The 14,638-nt window shown below is 37.7% G+C and overlaps 1 protein-coding gene across 19 annotated transcripts in view; it reads left to right on the top strand.

The window, feature by feature from the left end:
- CLIP-190 (Cytoplasmic linker protein 190) overlaps positions 1–14,638 on the top strand; it is a 53,166-nt gene that overhangs the window by 27,774 nt on the left and 10,754 nt on the right. For 6 of the 19 annotated variants that reach the window (XM_028314936.1, XM_028314934.1, XM_028314935.1 and 3 more), the window contains 8 exons: positions 803–862; positions 1,054–1,128; positions 2,442–2,531; positions 3,496–3,648; positions 3,726–3,962; positions 4,039–4,228; positions 4,296–4,515; positions 6,888–6,944. In XM_028314936.1, the coding sequence (XP_028170737.1) occupies positions 803–862; positions 1,054–1,128; positions 2,442–2,531; positions 3,496–3,648; positions 3,726–3,962; positions 4,039–4,228; positions 4,296–4,515; positions 6,888–6,944 (1,082 nt within the window). Of the gene's footprint in view, positions 1–114; positions 231–802; positions 863–1,053; positions 1,129–2,441; positions 2,532–3,495; positions 3,649–3,725; positions 3,963–4,038; positions 4,229–4,295; positions 4,516–6,887; positions 6,945–14,638 lie in introns of those variants that run through there. The other 13 variants (XM_028314938.1, XM_028314953.1, XM_028314946.1 and 10 more) reach the window with 8 other exon arrangements.

Raw genomic sequence — 14,638 nt, 5'->3', positions numbered from 1 at the left:
GTAGAGCTTAATTTCTGTTGTCTCTACGTTTCCTCCCGATAGTATCTATGTACATGATGTGCCTCATCATATCTAAGTTATAATAAGCGGGCCCACGCGCGGTGGCAAGGCCAGCCCGCTACGCAGTTGTATGGTGATTCCACCGTCAGTGGTGGACGCTCGCGGACACCAGTCGGCCGGCTCGAGAGCCTCCTGCCCTGCCTTTTGTTCCAAAGGACCTCACTTCAGCTGTGAGTCTTCCAGTGCCACTGGAAATCAAGCATCTGATAATTCGTTTCTTTCTGCCTCTCTGTTTTATTAACCCGTTATCTCGGCTAATACAAATCTAAAACCAGTTCAAATTCTGTCACATTAATCCATAATTTACGCGCTATCATCACAATGAACAGTTATTAAGTAACGTGTTACTTAACTAGTTTGATCGGTTAATGATGACCAAAATTAGACACGCTTATACCAACAGCTGAAGCAGAACTAATCGCTATAATGGAATCGGGTCTCGGTGTAAATACTGCCGAAGTTATAACATTATCACCCACCACAACTTGTGGGCCTACTCAAACGGTTGTTGTATTAAATTAGCTGTGCCTGGTACTTTTCGTAGGTGTTTAAGGCTGTCATTCTTACTATTTTATAGTACTCATTCTTATCTCAATTGTAAACAAACATCTTTATCATGAAACATAGTCTTATCGTTGTCCATGTTACAATTGTATCTACTCTGATCACAAACTACATGTTTCTAGTTTTTGTCGGCATGTTTTATTTTTTGCTTTATGTGTCTTTGTTTTTGTTGTCATAGACGGCAGTTCCACGGACACTCTGAGGAAGCTCAGCGACGATTCTAGAAAACATTTGTCAGGTGAGTTCCGCTCTGTTATTATTTGAATAATTTGAAGAGATCTTCTGTTTCTGATCGCATGCGTGCACATAGCGAGCATGAACGATGCTTAACTTCACTACATGCACGCTTTGTGTTATTGTTTATCAATTATCATCGTTCATTTCTTTGTTGTATATAATTCACGATGCTTTTCTATCGTCACGAGGCAGACCTTATTGAAGCTGACGAAGACGAGGTGTCCAGCAGTCTGCCCGACAGGCCACGCTCTCACCGTAAGGCCTCCAGTAAGTCTGTTCCTCTCATATTTCCGCTCATACGAATCATTACACAACGGTGGAGGAACACAACGTAAATAATTCTCAATGCCGTGGTTATGACTAATTTACTTTGTATCATTTGAAAAGTCACTTTTGTTATCAATTAATTACTGGTGTAGGAACCATAAGTGTTCAGTAACATGATAATAATACGGCAACACAGAAATAATTGCCATAATAATGAAATTCTTGCATGACAAAATAGACGGCAAAATAACACGATATGTTTACTAGGATGGTACAGATTAAAAGTATAATTTTATGTAAATGTGACTGCTACAAGTTATAAACAGATATGGAAGGTACATAATTATTTAATTTAAATGTATATTTAACTATGAAGTACATACACTAATACTAATTTCATGGAAATCTAAATAAAAAAAAGATAATTTACATAATTGGTGAACTTCGGAAAAATAATGCTTGAAAAGATAATATTTGCAAATTCTCGTAATTCTATTTATTAAAAGGCAATCAATAGGCTTTCAACATAACATCTAATCGAATGTATTAAACAGGAACGGTTTTGCATTTTATTTTAATAGAATTTTAAGCCTCTACAAGTCTACATATAACACGAATAACGCCTACCTATGCTAATATTTCTATAGCGCATGTTCCAATTCGGAAAAAGGGAAATCCAAAGTAATAAATACATCCGGATAGATTTGTCAATGGAAATAAACGGCAGTTAATTTTAGCCTTATCACCGCATTTTCCTAAGTACTTCTATCGCTGTTAGCCGTGAAGCTCGCGTGCCAATGTCGAATTAAGTCGGCACTCGGTCGGCTCAACCCGCTCCTACAGCGTATAGTCGGCCACAAAACATGTTTCCGCACTTCGATCATACCATCGACCTTACGACAGATAATGGACACTATTTTCCCTTCGGACCGTACCACCAACGTCCGCAATTAACTGTATTGTCTCTTCGACAAAATCGTAAATCTTATCTATTGTGTTGCTCTTTTTATGACCAACTTGTTGTTCGTCTCAAACCATAACGATTTATATTATGAGGAACGGTTTAAATTTTCAAAGTTATGTTTCCTCGTTAATTTAATTTAACGTCCTTGTCAATACCTTTATTTGGTAGCGGTCGTATAATTTGATATAATTTATTGCATGGGGAGTTAACTTGAACAAGGGAGCCATAGGAAATGTCCGAATTGGTTTTTATCAGTGTGCTGTTTCATTCATTTAATGGTAATTGAGATGCAGGTGTGGCTATGTGTGAGTAGTGCTAATGTATGTGTGTGTCGCTTGTGTCGTGGCAGCCAGCAGCACGTACAGCATCACCTCGATGGACGCGCTTTGGGAGAAGCACCCGCGGCGCCTCAGCGAGGCGGGCCTTAGGAGGTCCTCAGGTAAACGCACCGCACTTTGTCATTACGATTCCACGATATGCACAAAGTTCAATTAATGTGAAACGATTCTCATGAGCAAACAACAAATCAGGATTCTTTGACCTTATCTTGCCATCTAAATGTAATTCCTATGCTTTGCAATCTGCAATGGGAGAAGGAAAATTATTTTATTATTTATCTGACTCCACATGTTATTGGACACTAACTGTATTAATTATAGATTCTTTGTCAGAATATGTTAATGCAAAAATTCATTAGACTTTATTTTCACTAATGACTGCAGTAATGAAGAATTCATATTTAATAATTTGAGAAAAGTTTTACTGCTCACCAAAATTTTCTAATAATTAATAAGAACGTGTCACTATTGACAATAAAAACTATGTTAAAAAATATTTATCTTTTTTACTTATTCGTGATTATCGTGGAATCGTTTCGATATACAGTTTTCACTCCAATAGACAGTTTTCACTTCAATTGATAAGACAGCAATTCATACACCCCAGACTTCACAGAACACCTCATGCCCCTGTATGTTTCTGTCGATCAGATTCTGCTTGCTTATGGTGATTGTCACGCACTGTTTGACAATTTGTTGAAAGCATGGTTTTTATAGAGAATGCACTTTACAATTACAGCAATCCATCATAGTCAAATGCAGTTTGTTATTGATATCTAGGTTACCTATGTGATGAAGCGAAAGTTTGAGAGTCCGATGTAATGCAATGATATGCAAACGGGATTGCAAATGGTTTACCTCGGCCGTTGCACTTGCACACAACGGTATTCAAGGCGTGTGCACATCATAAGTGTGCGCCGAATATGGAATGCGGAGGAGACATGCATATTCAGAAGACATTTTCAGCCGCCACTGGACTTACCTACTTTCTTAATCTATTTACTTGATCTCAAAGAGAGATTATAGTAATTGTTGTTCGACTAACTCTTCGACTGTATCTTTCAGATCACAGTGTCATATTGACGGAGGACACCGACAGTTTCATTATCGGCGAGCGCGTTTGGGTGGGAGGCACTAAGCCTGGCCAAATCGCTTACATTGGCGAAACACAGTTCGCTCCCGGAGAATGGGCAGGAATCGTGCTCGATGACCCTATTGGTAAGAAAGCTGAAATTCTGGGGATTTTATATGAGGTAATATTCGAAGAAGTTCTTCAAGCAAAACTTCCTTTTCAGGGAAAAACGATGGTTCCGTAGCAGGAGTGCGATACTTTCAGTGTGCGGAAAAGCGCGGAGTTTTCTCCCGCTTGACGCGGCTGACGCGCGTGCCGCTGATCACGCACGCGCCGCACGATGCGTCGCCGGCGTCGGACGCGGGCAGCGTGTTCGAGCGCCCGCCCTCCGGCGCCGCCCGCCCGCGCCGCACGCTCTCGCCCAACGGCAGCGTGCGCAGCTTCGTCAGCAGTAAAATGAGTCAGTATCACGCCAAAACAACCCATCCTAATTCAGGTAGAGCAATCAAATATTGATCCATGCTAATTTCCCGCAGACGCTTCGATTTCGACAACGACCAATGGAGAACTTCGACTTGGCGATCGCGTCATTGTCTCGAGCAGTAGAGGTAGCAAAGCCGGTACTCTGCGCTTCGTTGGAACCACAGATTTTGCTACTGGTGTGTGGGCGGGGGTCGAACTGGACGATCCCCTGGGAAAGAACGATGGATCCGTGGACGGAAAGAGGTACACCTGGCGACCGTAGGTCACGTAAGTTTGTTGAAACATGTGGTAAAACCCGTATCGTTTCTAGGTACTTCGAGTGCGCCCACCGCTTCGGGCTGTTCGCGCCAATCGCGAAAGTGTCCCGATCGCCGTCGAACCGCAAACCGGGCGCGTGCGCCATCCACAGCAACGGTCGGGCGACGCCTCTGCGGCGCTCGAACTCGCGCGAGTCGCTCACGTCCCTCGGCACGTCCATCGCGTCGTCCCGCGCGGGGGTGAGGCTCGGGGTGACGTCGCTCGGCGCTCAGGTAGGCTAGCCCCGCGCGCGCTCGGCCGAGCCCCGCTCGCCGCGCTCGCCGCCGCCGCCGGCCCGCGCCCGCCCGCACCGGAGCGCGCCCAGCCTCCTGGACAAAACGCTGCTGGTGAAGCACGTCGAGCACGACCGCTGCGCCATCATCGCTCTGCCGACGCCGCGCGTGTACTACGATATCGTGTTCCGCTCGAACAATGCGAACAGTAAATGTAAAGATTTGAATCCTCGCCGTTGGGCGAGCGAGACTTTGCCGAAGTCATGGCGGTGTTCGGAGAGCGTGTTGAGCTTTGAGAGCCGAGCGAGCGATCGCTCCAGGCGCAGCGAGTCGAGCGGCGGCAGCAGCAGCAGCGTGTCGTCTCGCGGGGTGCGACGGGCGCGGGGCGGCGGCGAGGTGGTGCGCTGGGCGGGCCGGCCGGCCGCCGTGACGAGGGCCAGCCACGGGGTCGCCGCAGCTACGGACATATACGTCGAGATGCCGCCGCCGCGCACTCACTTCTCGGGCTTTGGGAAAAGCTACCATTTCTCTTGCGTGTCGCCCTTTCAGTTCACTTACCCGTACGTCGTTTACATTTGAAGGGCAGTTAATTCCTTCAGCTTATTTGATATGACTTTTTATAAACCTTTTTTTCAATCACTATAACTTATTTACTTATCGATAGGATTGTTTATGCATACAATTCTGTGTTTACTCGTAGTTGTAAAACTTATACAAGACATTGGCTTTGTAGGTACAAGAGTTTATTTCAAAAAGTTCCAGAAAGGCGTGACACTCAAAAGTTATGGTTTTCATGTAGAAGTAGCTTTTCGTTTGCATGACTGCGGTTTAAGTTATTTTGGTCTGTAGCTGGCACCCCTTGGTTTGGCCCTTGTGTTAATTTATATTTATTTGCATTTTATATTATTATTCTGTTTACAATTCACGTTTCATCATTTTGAGTTATATTTTTCATTTCGACGTAGGTGAATCATAAACATTTTTAAATCACTACTAGTGTGCTTTCAGGAACGCTTAATTTTTAGTCCCATATTAGTTCCAAAAGACTGCAATAGTCATATCTTATGATGTCCAACTATTATGATTTTTGACTGTGATATTATTTTTAAGATTCTCCTATTAGGACTTATGGATTAGATCTGTAAAAACATTTATTATGTACATGTGTATATTATGTCATTAACGAATTTCCTTCGCTATTTTAACTAATATTGCGTGTGTTTTTATTTATTTATTTATATTGTTTGGGCATGAGAGAGTTCAACCGAAACCGAAAGCTCTTATGAAACTCCAACGAGCACAATTATTTTGAAATATTTATTTTTATTTCTGTAACTTATTCGTACGTATTTATATATTTTTCCGATCTGTATTTTATTCGTATTTATAATAACCTATATCAAAATATAGAAAAACATTATAATACGTACGTATTTATACAGCTTATATTCTAATATCCGTAGTATTTGCATTAACTTTTAGTCATATTAGCACAGTCACAAAACATTTGCAAATTAGAGTTTGATTAGAGCTTTAAGTTTTTTATTGGTGTTCTGATCTTCGATTTGATGAGATAAAAATATCGTATTGCAAAACCAATTTTACGTAATCTCTTTTTTGCTGTCTCATGGCATTAGTCGAAGATTGGATTTATTTGTGTACACGGCCAAAACAAATTGGGAGTGTACACAAGTATCGCTATCCGGCGTAGCTGTATAAGCGGTGTTCCTAATGCCTATTAGGAACCAAAATGCCGCAGTGCAGTTGGGAGCGGGCTAACGTTTGCAATCTGCCGTGAGCTCGAACTTTCTTCATAGATATTCCTTAACTTCCATTTAATTTCTGAATTCAGATCAGATTTAACTTTGCGAGTAAGCTCCTATTTTGAAAAGACATTCAAAACTCGATTTAAAGCGTTGATTGAATTTTATTATTTGGATTTTACGTAAAACTTATAAGATTAACTCGAGTTCACGGTAGACAAAGACTGCCTACTTATCAAAGAAAATTATGTCAGTTTTGTAAAATTTAATTAACTTAGTAAGAGTAAGATTCGCAAAATTACCGTGCTAATGATAAGTAAGCATTGGTGATTAGGCAGCCTAGCGCCAGTTTTCCAGGAATGATTTCCTCTGCCGTCAGTTCAAATTGGGAATATTTCCGTGGAAAACTGGCTTCAAACACCAGCCTTCTCCCAACCGCACACACCTGCAAGACTAGTATGAGCGGCACGATAAAATAAAATTTCAAAATTGTGGATATGATTTTATCGTGGCGCACGTCCTAGCTGGAAGCGAGTGAGTGCGTTAACGCGTGTTGTTTGCCCCTCATGTTTTTGCGCATTTGCACTGTCACTAACGGCACGGCGGCAGCGAGTCGGTGGTCCTCGCGCCTCATCCACCCCGGTCTCCGCGAAGAACGCCCTACAGGTACGTTATCCCACGATCGCAGCGCGGTAGACTGACTCGCTCGCACGTGTGTCGTACGTCAAAAATCACGTTACGAACATTTTCCGTGGGGAACGTCACGGTTAATTTGACGCGCGTTTTTGTCCTGGTGACAGGGATCAGACACTATACACTAATAATCCCTAAGTCTCCTAAAATGAAGATGTATGTAAGACTGACTCTACTTTTATATGTTTTGAAATCTTTTTTTTTTTAATCGTTCAGTCAGTTCACTTTGAAAACACAAACCTAAAAGTGAGATCAAGCGATAGTATTTCCATATTAAATTATACTTTTTTATAATCTCAATTTATTCACTGGTGAGTGGTGTTCGATCCCTTATTCAAACTACTTCAAACAAAGTTGAAGAAGTTGTCAAATTGTCCGGCTAGTTCACACAGCAAATGTTCAATGTTTTTGAAGTTCAGCACACGTTTGACGCAAGAGTCGCCATCGCGCTGTCGGCAAAGGGGCTAACATTCTTTGACTGTTACGTCTGCTTCAGCAGATTGATTTAACGTTTACTAATGGACACGAGCAACGAATATAAAATTACCTTTTTTGTTTTTCGACATTGAATTTTGTAACAAACTAAACTCTAACAGAATTTCGTTTTAAGAATTTAATGTTATTTATTCAACAGGAATTTGTTACAGAGATACATAGCAAGCATCTAAAAAAGAACCCGTTTATCGGTCGCTTTTCTAGATCTTTGTTAGAAACAGGTTTCCTAAGACAATAAACTTGTCAATAATAAAGACGCACTGTTAAAGTACAAAATACCAACAACTATTTTTATAATCATGTTCCACAATATACCTACCTTATAGACGCTCAAAATCACTGTATAATTTTATATCCGAAAATGCTTAGTTATACCAGATGCAGAACTGTGATAATGTTTGATTTTATATCCTTATTTATTATTTATTCCCAGAAATTATTTAGATATTGATACTTGTTTTGATGCAATCAATGTTTTACTTACATTCTTTTTGTAATTAATATTTCTTTCTTTGTTAATTTTAAACATCCAGTGCCTGTAAGTTGTAATGATAATATTCATTAATGTAAGTTCGACTCAGAAACAATCATTCCCTTGCTTTATATTAGATTTTCCACGTAATCTTAAGTGTAATTTACTTAACGAACTTTTAGTATGAGTAGGTAACATAGGTTTAGATTAGTTCGTAATGATGTATGACTGTAAATTAATTTAATAAAATGGATGACAGGAGTCAAATAAATGTTCTTATTGCCTTGTATTATTACCCTTCCTTGTCCGTTTCCTAAATTGGATAATTAATAAAGTATTATAATTAATTGTGTGGTTGTTTTATTGCACTAACGCTGTAAATTAGCTTGGAGCATGTTTTATAAATTAGCTGGACTTGTATTAACATGAAAATCCCATCCTCTCGCTTTGTTGAATGTGTGGACGGTAAAATGTAAACCCGTGTCAAGGATAAAAAATCTTTTTGAATAAGAAATAAGGAATTGTTGTTGAGAGGCGTAATCCCATTTTTCATGTTAATGCAGTCATATGTATATGGGCAGGAAAATACGTATCTTGAGAGTGGGAGTATATTTAAACTTGAATATGGTTTTGGTGGTGATGATTTTGGTAATTTGCAAGAATTAAAGCACAATATGGTTGTTGAGGAATGCAATAAAGCCTACACAAAATATTTTAACGAAGTAGGTAGTCATTGGTGATCAATTAGGTATATTCATTCTGAGGAATCAATGGTTTGCAAAATTTAACGAATAATTTGCCCTTTAAGGCGGGGTGGTAGCAAAAATTAATGAGTCAGTTTTGATCCAACCGTTCTTAAGAGGCATTGATTGAAAAGGGTACGACACTTTTTCGGCCACACAAAGAGCTAAGTCAACACAAAAACATAGAGTACTTAAATTTCCTTCTAGGAAAACTTAATGGTGGTCTCGGACCACTTTCCCATATATAAACTTGTTTTTAGAAATCAATCAAGCATCAAAGTTTTATGCATTTATTTTTGAGACTACTCAATGTACGATTACCGCAGACTTGCAGTACTGTACTTACCTACTGCCGTACCTAGTGCTAAAAATATTCATGATAGTTTGTATCTTATCACAAGAAAAGTTTTTTTTAATATAAGAGTAAATTTTCCGGGAAAACATAATTGGTTTTTCAATTTAGAATCTTTACTCGCGTACCAATTGATAAATTATACATAGGTATTGAGTTGACGTACTGTACCTGTAATACCTGCTACACGAGCTCCTCACTGGAGGTAATCTAAGGTGTGTACTATGCGCAGACTTAACGACTCCATGCGCCCGTTAGATCCTTATTACATGGTAATAAGCTCGCTTTAATTAGGCAAACGTCGCCGGCAATTGAAAATTGTAGTCTAGTCGGGAGAATCGATCCAGTTTGCGCGTTGAAGTTACAGTATGGTACCGTAGAGAAATATTTATGAATACTTTAACCATTAGAGCAGAAACATATTACAAATATTATTGAGCCACTCAAATGCGATATAATGAGGCTTCAATATGACAGAATAAATAAAATTTTATTAGACAAATTGCAATGAATAATTTCATTTGTATTCAATGAATTTAATCAACCAAATAGGTTTATTGAGTTAAATTGGTAGACTGTCGTTAGAAATCTAGACGACGAGTTAGTACAGTCTTCTCAATATTTGAGTAGTTAGGTAGGAATTTGGCTAGTTAACAAGCAGACAAGGTCTCCGTTTGCGTAGTACGGAGTGAAATAGCAGTAATTTTGGGTTACCTCCGCCAATTCCGACCGGCTGTATCCTGCCTCCTTCCTTGCCATTGCCAATACAGTTCTCTACCTACAGCGGTATGTTTAGCATTCCAGACAATGGAACGATCGGGGAAATTTGATATTTATTGGGAATAATATTACGGAGACATCCTCTTACTGATAAATTACGCGGCCAAATTAATTACGTCGCTTCAAGTGGACTATCTACTTTTAGGAACTTGTAGAACGAGGTTTTATTAGTTTACACTATCAAGTATGAAAAAACTATTTAATAACGGTCTGTAGATCATTAGTCATCTAAGATAAATTCAAAGAATTTAAAAATAGAAATAGATTCAATAAAATTATCATATAACAGCCTTGTTGTTATCTTGACTTAGCTACAAGATACACTCAAAGGTGTTCTAGCTCAATAATAAGATTAGAATTAATTAATTACCCGAGTCGAGAAGTAAGTTGAATCATAGTCTGAGACTTATTGATTCACCGCCTTGATGCCGCGTAATTGCGCAATATAAACATCTTTAGGTAATGTTATGAAGTAAAAGGAAACTGAATTAATATGTTTCACACGCATGAAGTAGAAGGGCATATAATTAGTTGTTTTGGAAATTCGTCACATTATGTCATAGGTATAACATCGGAATCATTAGTTATGGATGAAATAAGTACATATCTACCAACTTAGCAACCAAAATAGTTATTTCATCGGTCCGGGGACATAGCTACAAAGGTTGGTAAGAGTCAGACAAGAAAAATAAATTGGAGTAAAATAAATACCGATCCTATTTTTAGCACCGATAACATTACCTAACTGGTAAAAATGTAAAGATAGACATAACTATCTGAAACTAAAAGCAACTGAAATGGAAACCTAAATAAACTGCAGTTGCAGACCCCTTTATTTCATAGGATGTTAAATGTCGATACTGAATATAGGTCAACAAAAATAGAATTCGGTTCCAAGTCAGTCGAGGTTTGAAATTAGCACTTGCATATTATATTAAAACATAAATAGGTAGGTACCTACTAACTATAGCTTTCGGCGAAATACGTCATCGTTGCAGCGAAATCCAAACCCTTCGCTTTTCCGCACTGATGTGAAAATCCCTTTCACTGCAAGAATATCAAACTGAAAGTATGTACATATCAATTACCAACTTTATCCATGAGCGAGTATGATAGTACCTACATAGCCTTGCCCGTACCGCCCTTGGAATTTAAGTAACATACCAGAATAGAACAACACAATTTGACCGTAACCTAGGTAGGTAAATCGATACGCATTGTAGGTGAAAGTGACCTTTATAAAGTTTTTGTTTTTATTTATTTGCTTACGTAACGAAAGTAGTAGGTAATTAAGTAATTACTAGTTTTTACTTTTTGCCCGCGGCTTCGTCCGCGTAGATTTCGATCTGTCATAGAAAGTCTAAGAGTAGGCGCACACTGTTGATTTTTAGTTGGCCGATAGTTGTGCCCGATTTTAATTTGTATGAAGGATCGGCCAAATCGAATCGGCGTAGTGTGCGCACTCCCAAACATGCCCATACTGATCAACTGTCCGACTAAACTATCGGCCGACGAAAAATCAACGGTGTGCGCCTACTCTTAATGACCTCTGATCAAAAACAATAGTTTTAATATTACAATCAAGACACTAAATACCAAAAGCATTTAGTTGACATAATAATATGTATGTAAGATCTTATTACAAATTTTCTAGTGTATTTTCACCAAGATCGTGCTTATATTTCTCTATTAAAATTAATTAAAATTGGTTCGGTGGTTAACATGTGAAAAGTTATGTAGAGTTATAAATTATAATTATCATGGACGTAAAATGTCTACGCGTTTAGTAGAAGCAAGCAGTTAATTTTACAGAGAGTGCGGTTCATATAATGCCATAATAATAATGTAGGAAGCTTAATGTGAAATTTCCTACAACATGTCATCAGCGCAAGTAATTCAGTAAAAATTATACCTCGAGCTCAACTAAGGTGGCGATAGAAATATCTACGAGTACAACAGAATGTATTCTTCAAACTTCTGAAAGTAATAGTGTTTGTAATAAAAAAAAATTACAGTAAGCAGTAAGGGCTTTGGTTCTGTCTTTAACTAATGTACCAAAATAAATGTTAAAATTTTAACCAGCAGTTAATTAAACTATTGCTACTTTTTAGGGGGTCATGAAAAACGCTTTTATTTCAACCCAACCTTATTTGAGTATTTCTCAAAAAAAATGTACATTTTGAAAAAAAAAAGTGTGCTTTGAAACAGTTCAAAAGTTTTATATTTATAAATCATCACACAAAAAAAACACACACACAATTTTGAAGGATGAATATTAATCTTTAAGATAACGAAGAATTATAGCTATAATCCTACTTATTACCAAATATTTAGATATTTTAAAAATAGTCCTTTTTTACCTTTCATACAAAAACCTGTTTGCCACCCTAGCTTTTTCATGTGTTTTTGTTTCATAAAATGCGATACGTAACTAAATTATTGTAAATTTCTTTGTATTATCGTTCTACAGTAATCGCAGTTTCTGTATCAAATTGAATTTCTATGGGGTGTCATAATGAATTGGCAATTTAAAGCAAAAAAACAAAATGAGTCGCTCTCATTTACTATTTCGTTATTTACTCTTTAGTTACGATTTATTTCTACTTTCCCATGGTTTCTGAACAATTCCGTATTTATTTTACACGGACAACAATAGCTGCACTCTGAATGGCTGTTGGCCTGACGTCTCCGCCATAACATCTATCGCGAAAATTAGTGAAAACGTGTGTGTTTTGTGGGATTACTTTTTCGTAACAGGCAGTAAAATCAGCGATTTTATATAGAACGGTAAGTCTTCATTTAACCATTTTTTGTAATACGTGTGGTACGAACATTTAGTAAGCTTTTATATTTGCTGTAACAAATTTTATCAAAAAAATACTTGTTTCTGATCTCATTTTGTCTAATATTTCGTTACGTTTTTTACGAATTTCGTTACGTTACGAAAAAGTACAACATAATGCTGAGTGTATACTGTTATTACCTGACTAAGCATAGTAATATTCACTACTTAATTTATTTCAAAAAATATAGAGCGTTAATAACAAAAGGATTGGATACTATCTGCTTTACAGAAGTGCCACCAGCAAAAAATTATCAAATCATTTAGATTACGTTTTTATGTGATTACTTCTTTTGTTTTTTTAGGAATGCCACCAAAAACCAATGCCGAAAGGCAAAAAGCTTACAGAGAACGACTCAAAATGGATAAACATGATGGAACAAAAATAATTTTATTAAAATAGTATGAATGATTACTCCCTTATTTTATTTCTAACCCCTTAATATTACCCCGTATTTGGGTGCATACTTACAAATATTTCGAATTGAATAAATGAAGAGCATTCACAATATTTCGCCAATGTATAACAAGCCTTATGGCCTTACTATTTCGTTACTACTATTTCGTTACGTACATTTTTTTTGAGAAATCCACATTTATTAGTAACCAGGTTAGTTTAATGTACAACTCTTTACTCTACCTAAATCTATACTTGGAAACAAGTAATGAAGATCCCAAGATGTAGTCCGAGCGTCCAGTATATTGGTTACCTTTAATGAACTCAATCCCATATAGAACAAAAGTTTGGTTGACTGGACGACTGGAAATGAATATCACGTAAGTTGCTAAATTAGTAGAGTTAGTTATGCTGGGGTCGTCGCTTAAGTATTCTGTACGCGTATTCCTCTGTTTTCTCTCTAGAAAATGATACTATAGAGCCTATGATTTTGTTCTAATACTAAGTATTCCATAATAAATGTGAAAGTAAGTAACTCAGTCTATTCCGTATTCACGCTTAAATTACGGAACCAATTTTGATGGATTTTTGGCATACTTGAAGATAGATGGGCCAAGAATAAGATGGATTACATTTTTAACGTCAAAAATAAATCTTACAGGGGAAGAAATTTTGTACCATTTATCTCTACAAAAATCGGCACAGCTCTGGTTATGCATTAAAATGTAACAGATCTAAGAGTTCCTTTCGAATTGAAGAAGGTACCTACCTTCTTCCTACCTCTAATTATAGTAATTATGGATTAAAATATGGAATTTATGGATAAGGTTGTGGTTTTTGAAAATATTGTTTGTTATTCTACATTTACGGAATAGCTCATCCAATTGCCAGCGAAGCCGACCTTGGCAGCGGTTCAGCTGTGATCGATTCGGCGCGACGAATAAGCTGACCACGGCCGGCACTAATCCCTAAACTGTATTCAACAAAATGAAACCTTCGACATTCCACACTGCGCCATCTAGTCCTAAACCAAGCAAACCTTGTACACTGATACTTATTCACCTAGAGACTCCAGTTACTTTCGCTATTTCACTAAATTATCTTCTGAACGATTCAGCATCATTCGGTAACTAAATAGATAATGATAATTATTACCTTAATTAATGTCATTCAAATATTTCTTATTATAATCAGTCAGTCAAACTTATTTCAACCGATTCTGGATCGCCGAAGATTGGATAAGGGAATCGAATTGAATCGATAGTAAATGGTGGCTTATTATAACAAAAATGCATGCAACCCTGCTTAATAAACACAGACTATGCATTAAGATTATTTTATAGGTAATGCTGACCTGCGACAACTCTACATTGCTGCAAGCCATGGACATCTTTTGCAAGAAGAATACAAGATTCAAGATAATGGTGAAATCTGAAGAAAACTTGTTTATATTACTTGGATTTTTAAGAACCTGAAAGTATACAGGATTTTGGTTAAGGACAGTCTTCATTCGCATTGTTAAGGGTATATTTTGGAACATGATTATAAAAAATACTTTTTAAATGTACCGACTTAAATGAATTCTA

The sequence above is a fragment of the Ostrinia furnacalis genome, unplaced genomic scaffold, assembly GCF_004193835.3.
Source record: "Ostrinia furnacalis isolate ACB-3 unplaced genomic scaffold, ASM419383v2 OfSCF4936, whole genome shotgun sequence".
Taxonomy (NCBI): Eukaryota; Metazoa; Arthropoda; class Insecta; order Lepidoptera; family Crambidae; genus Ostrinia; species Ostrinia furnacalis.
This window is presented reverse-complemented; position numbering and strand designations above follow the sequence as displayed.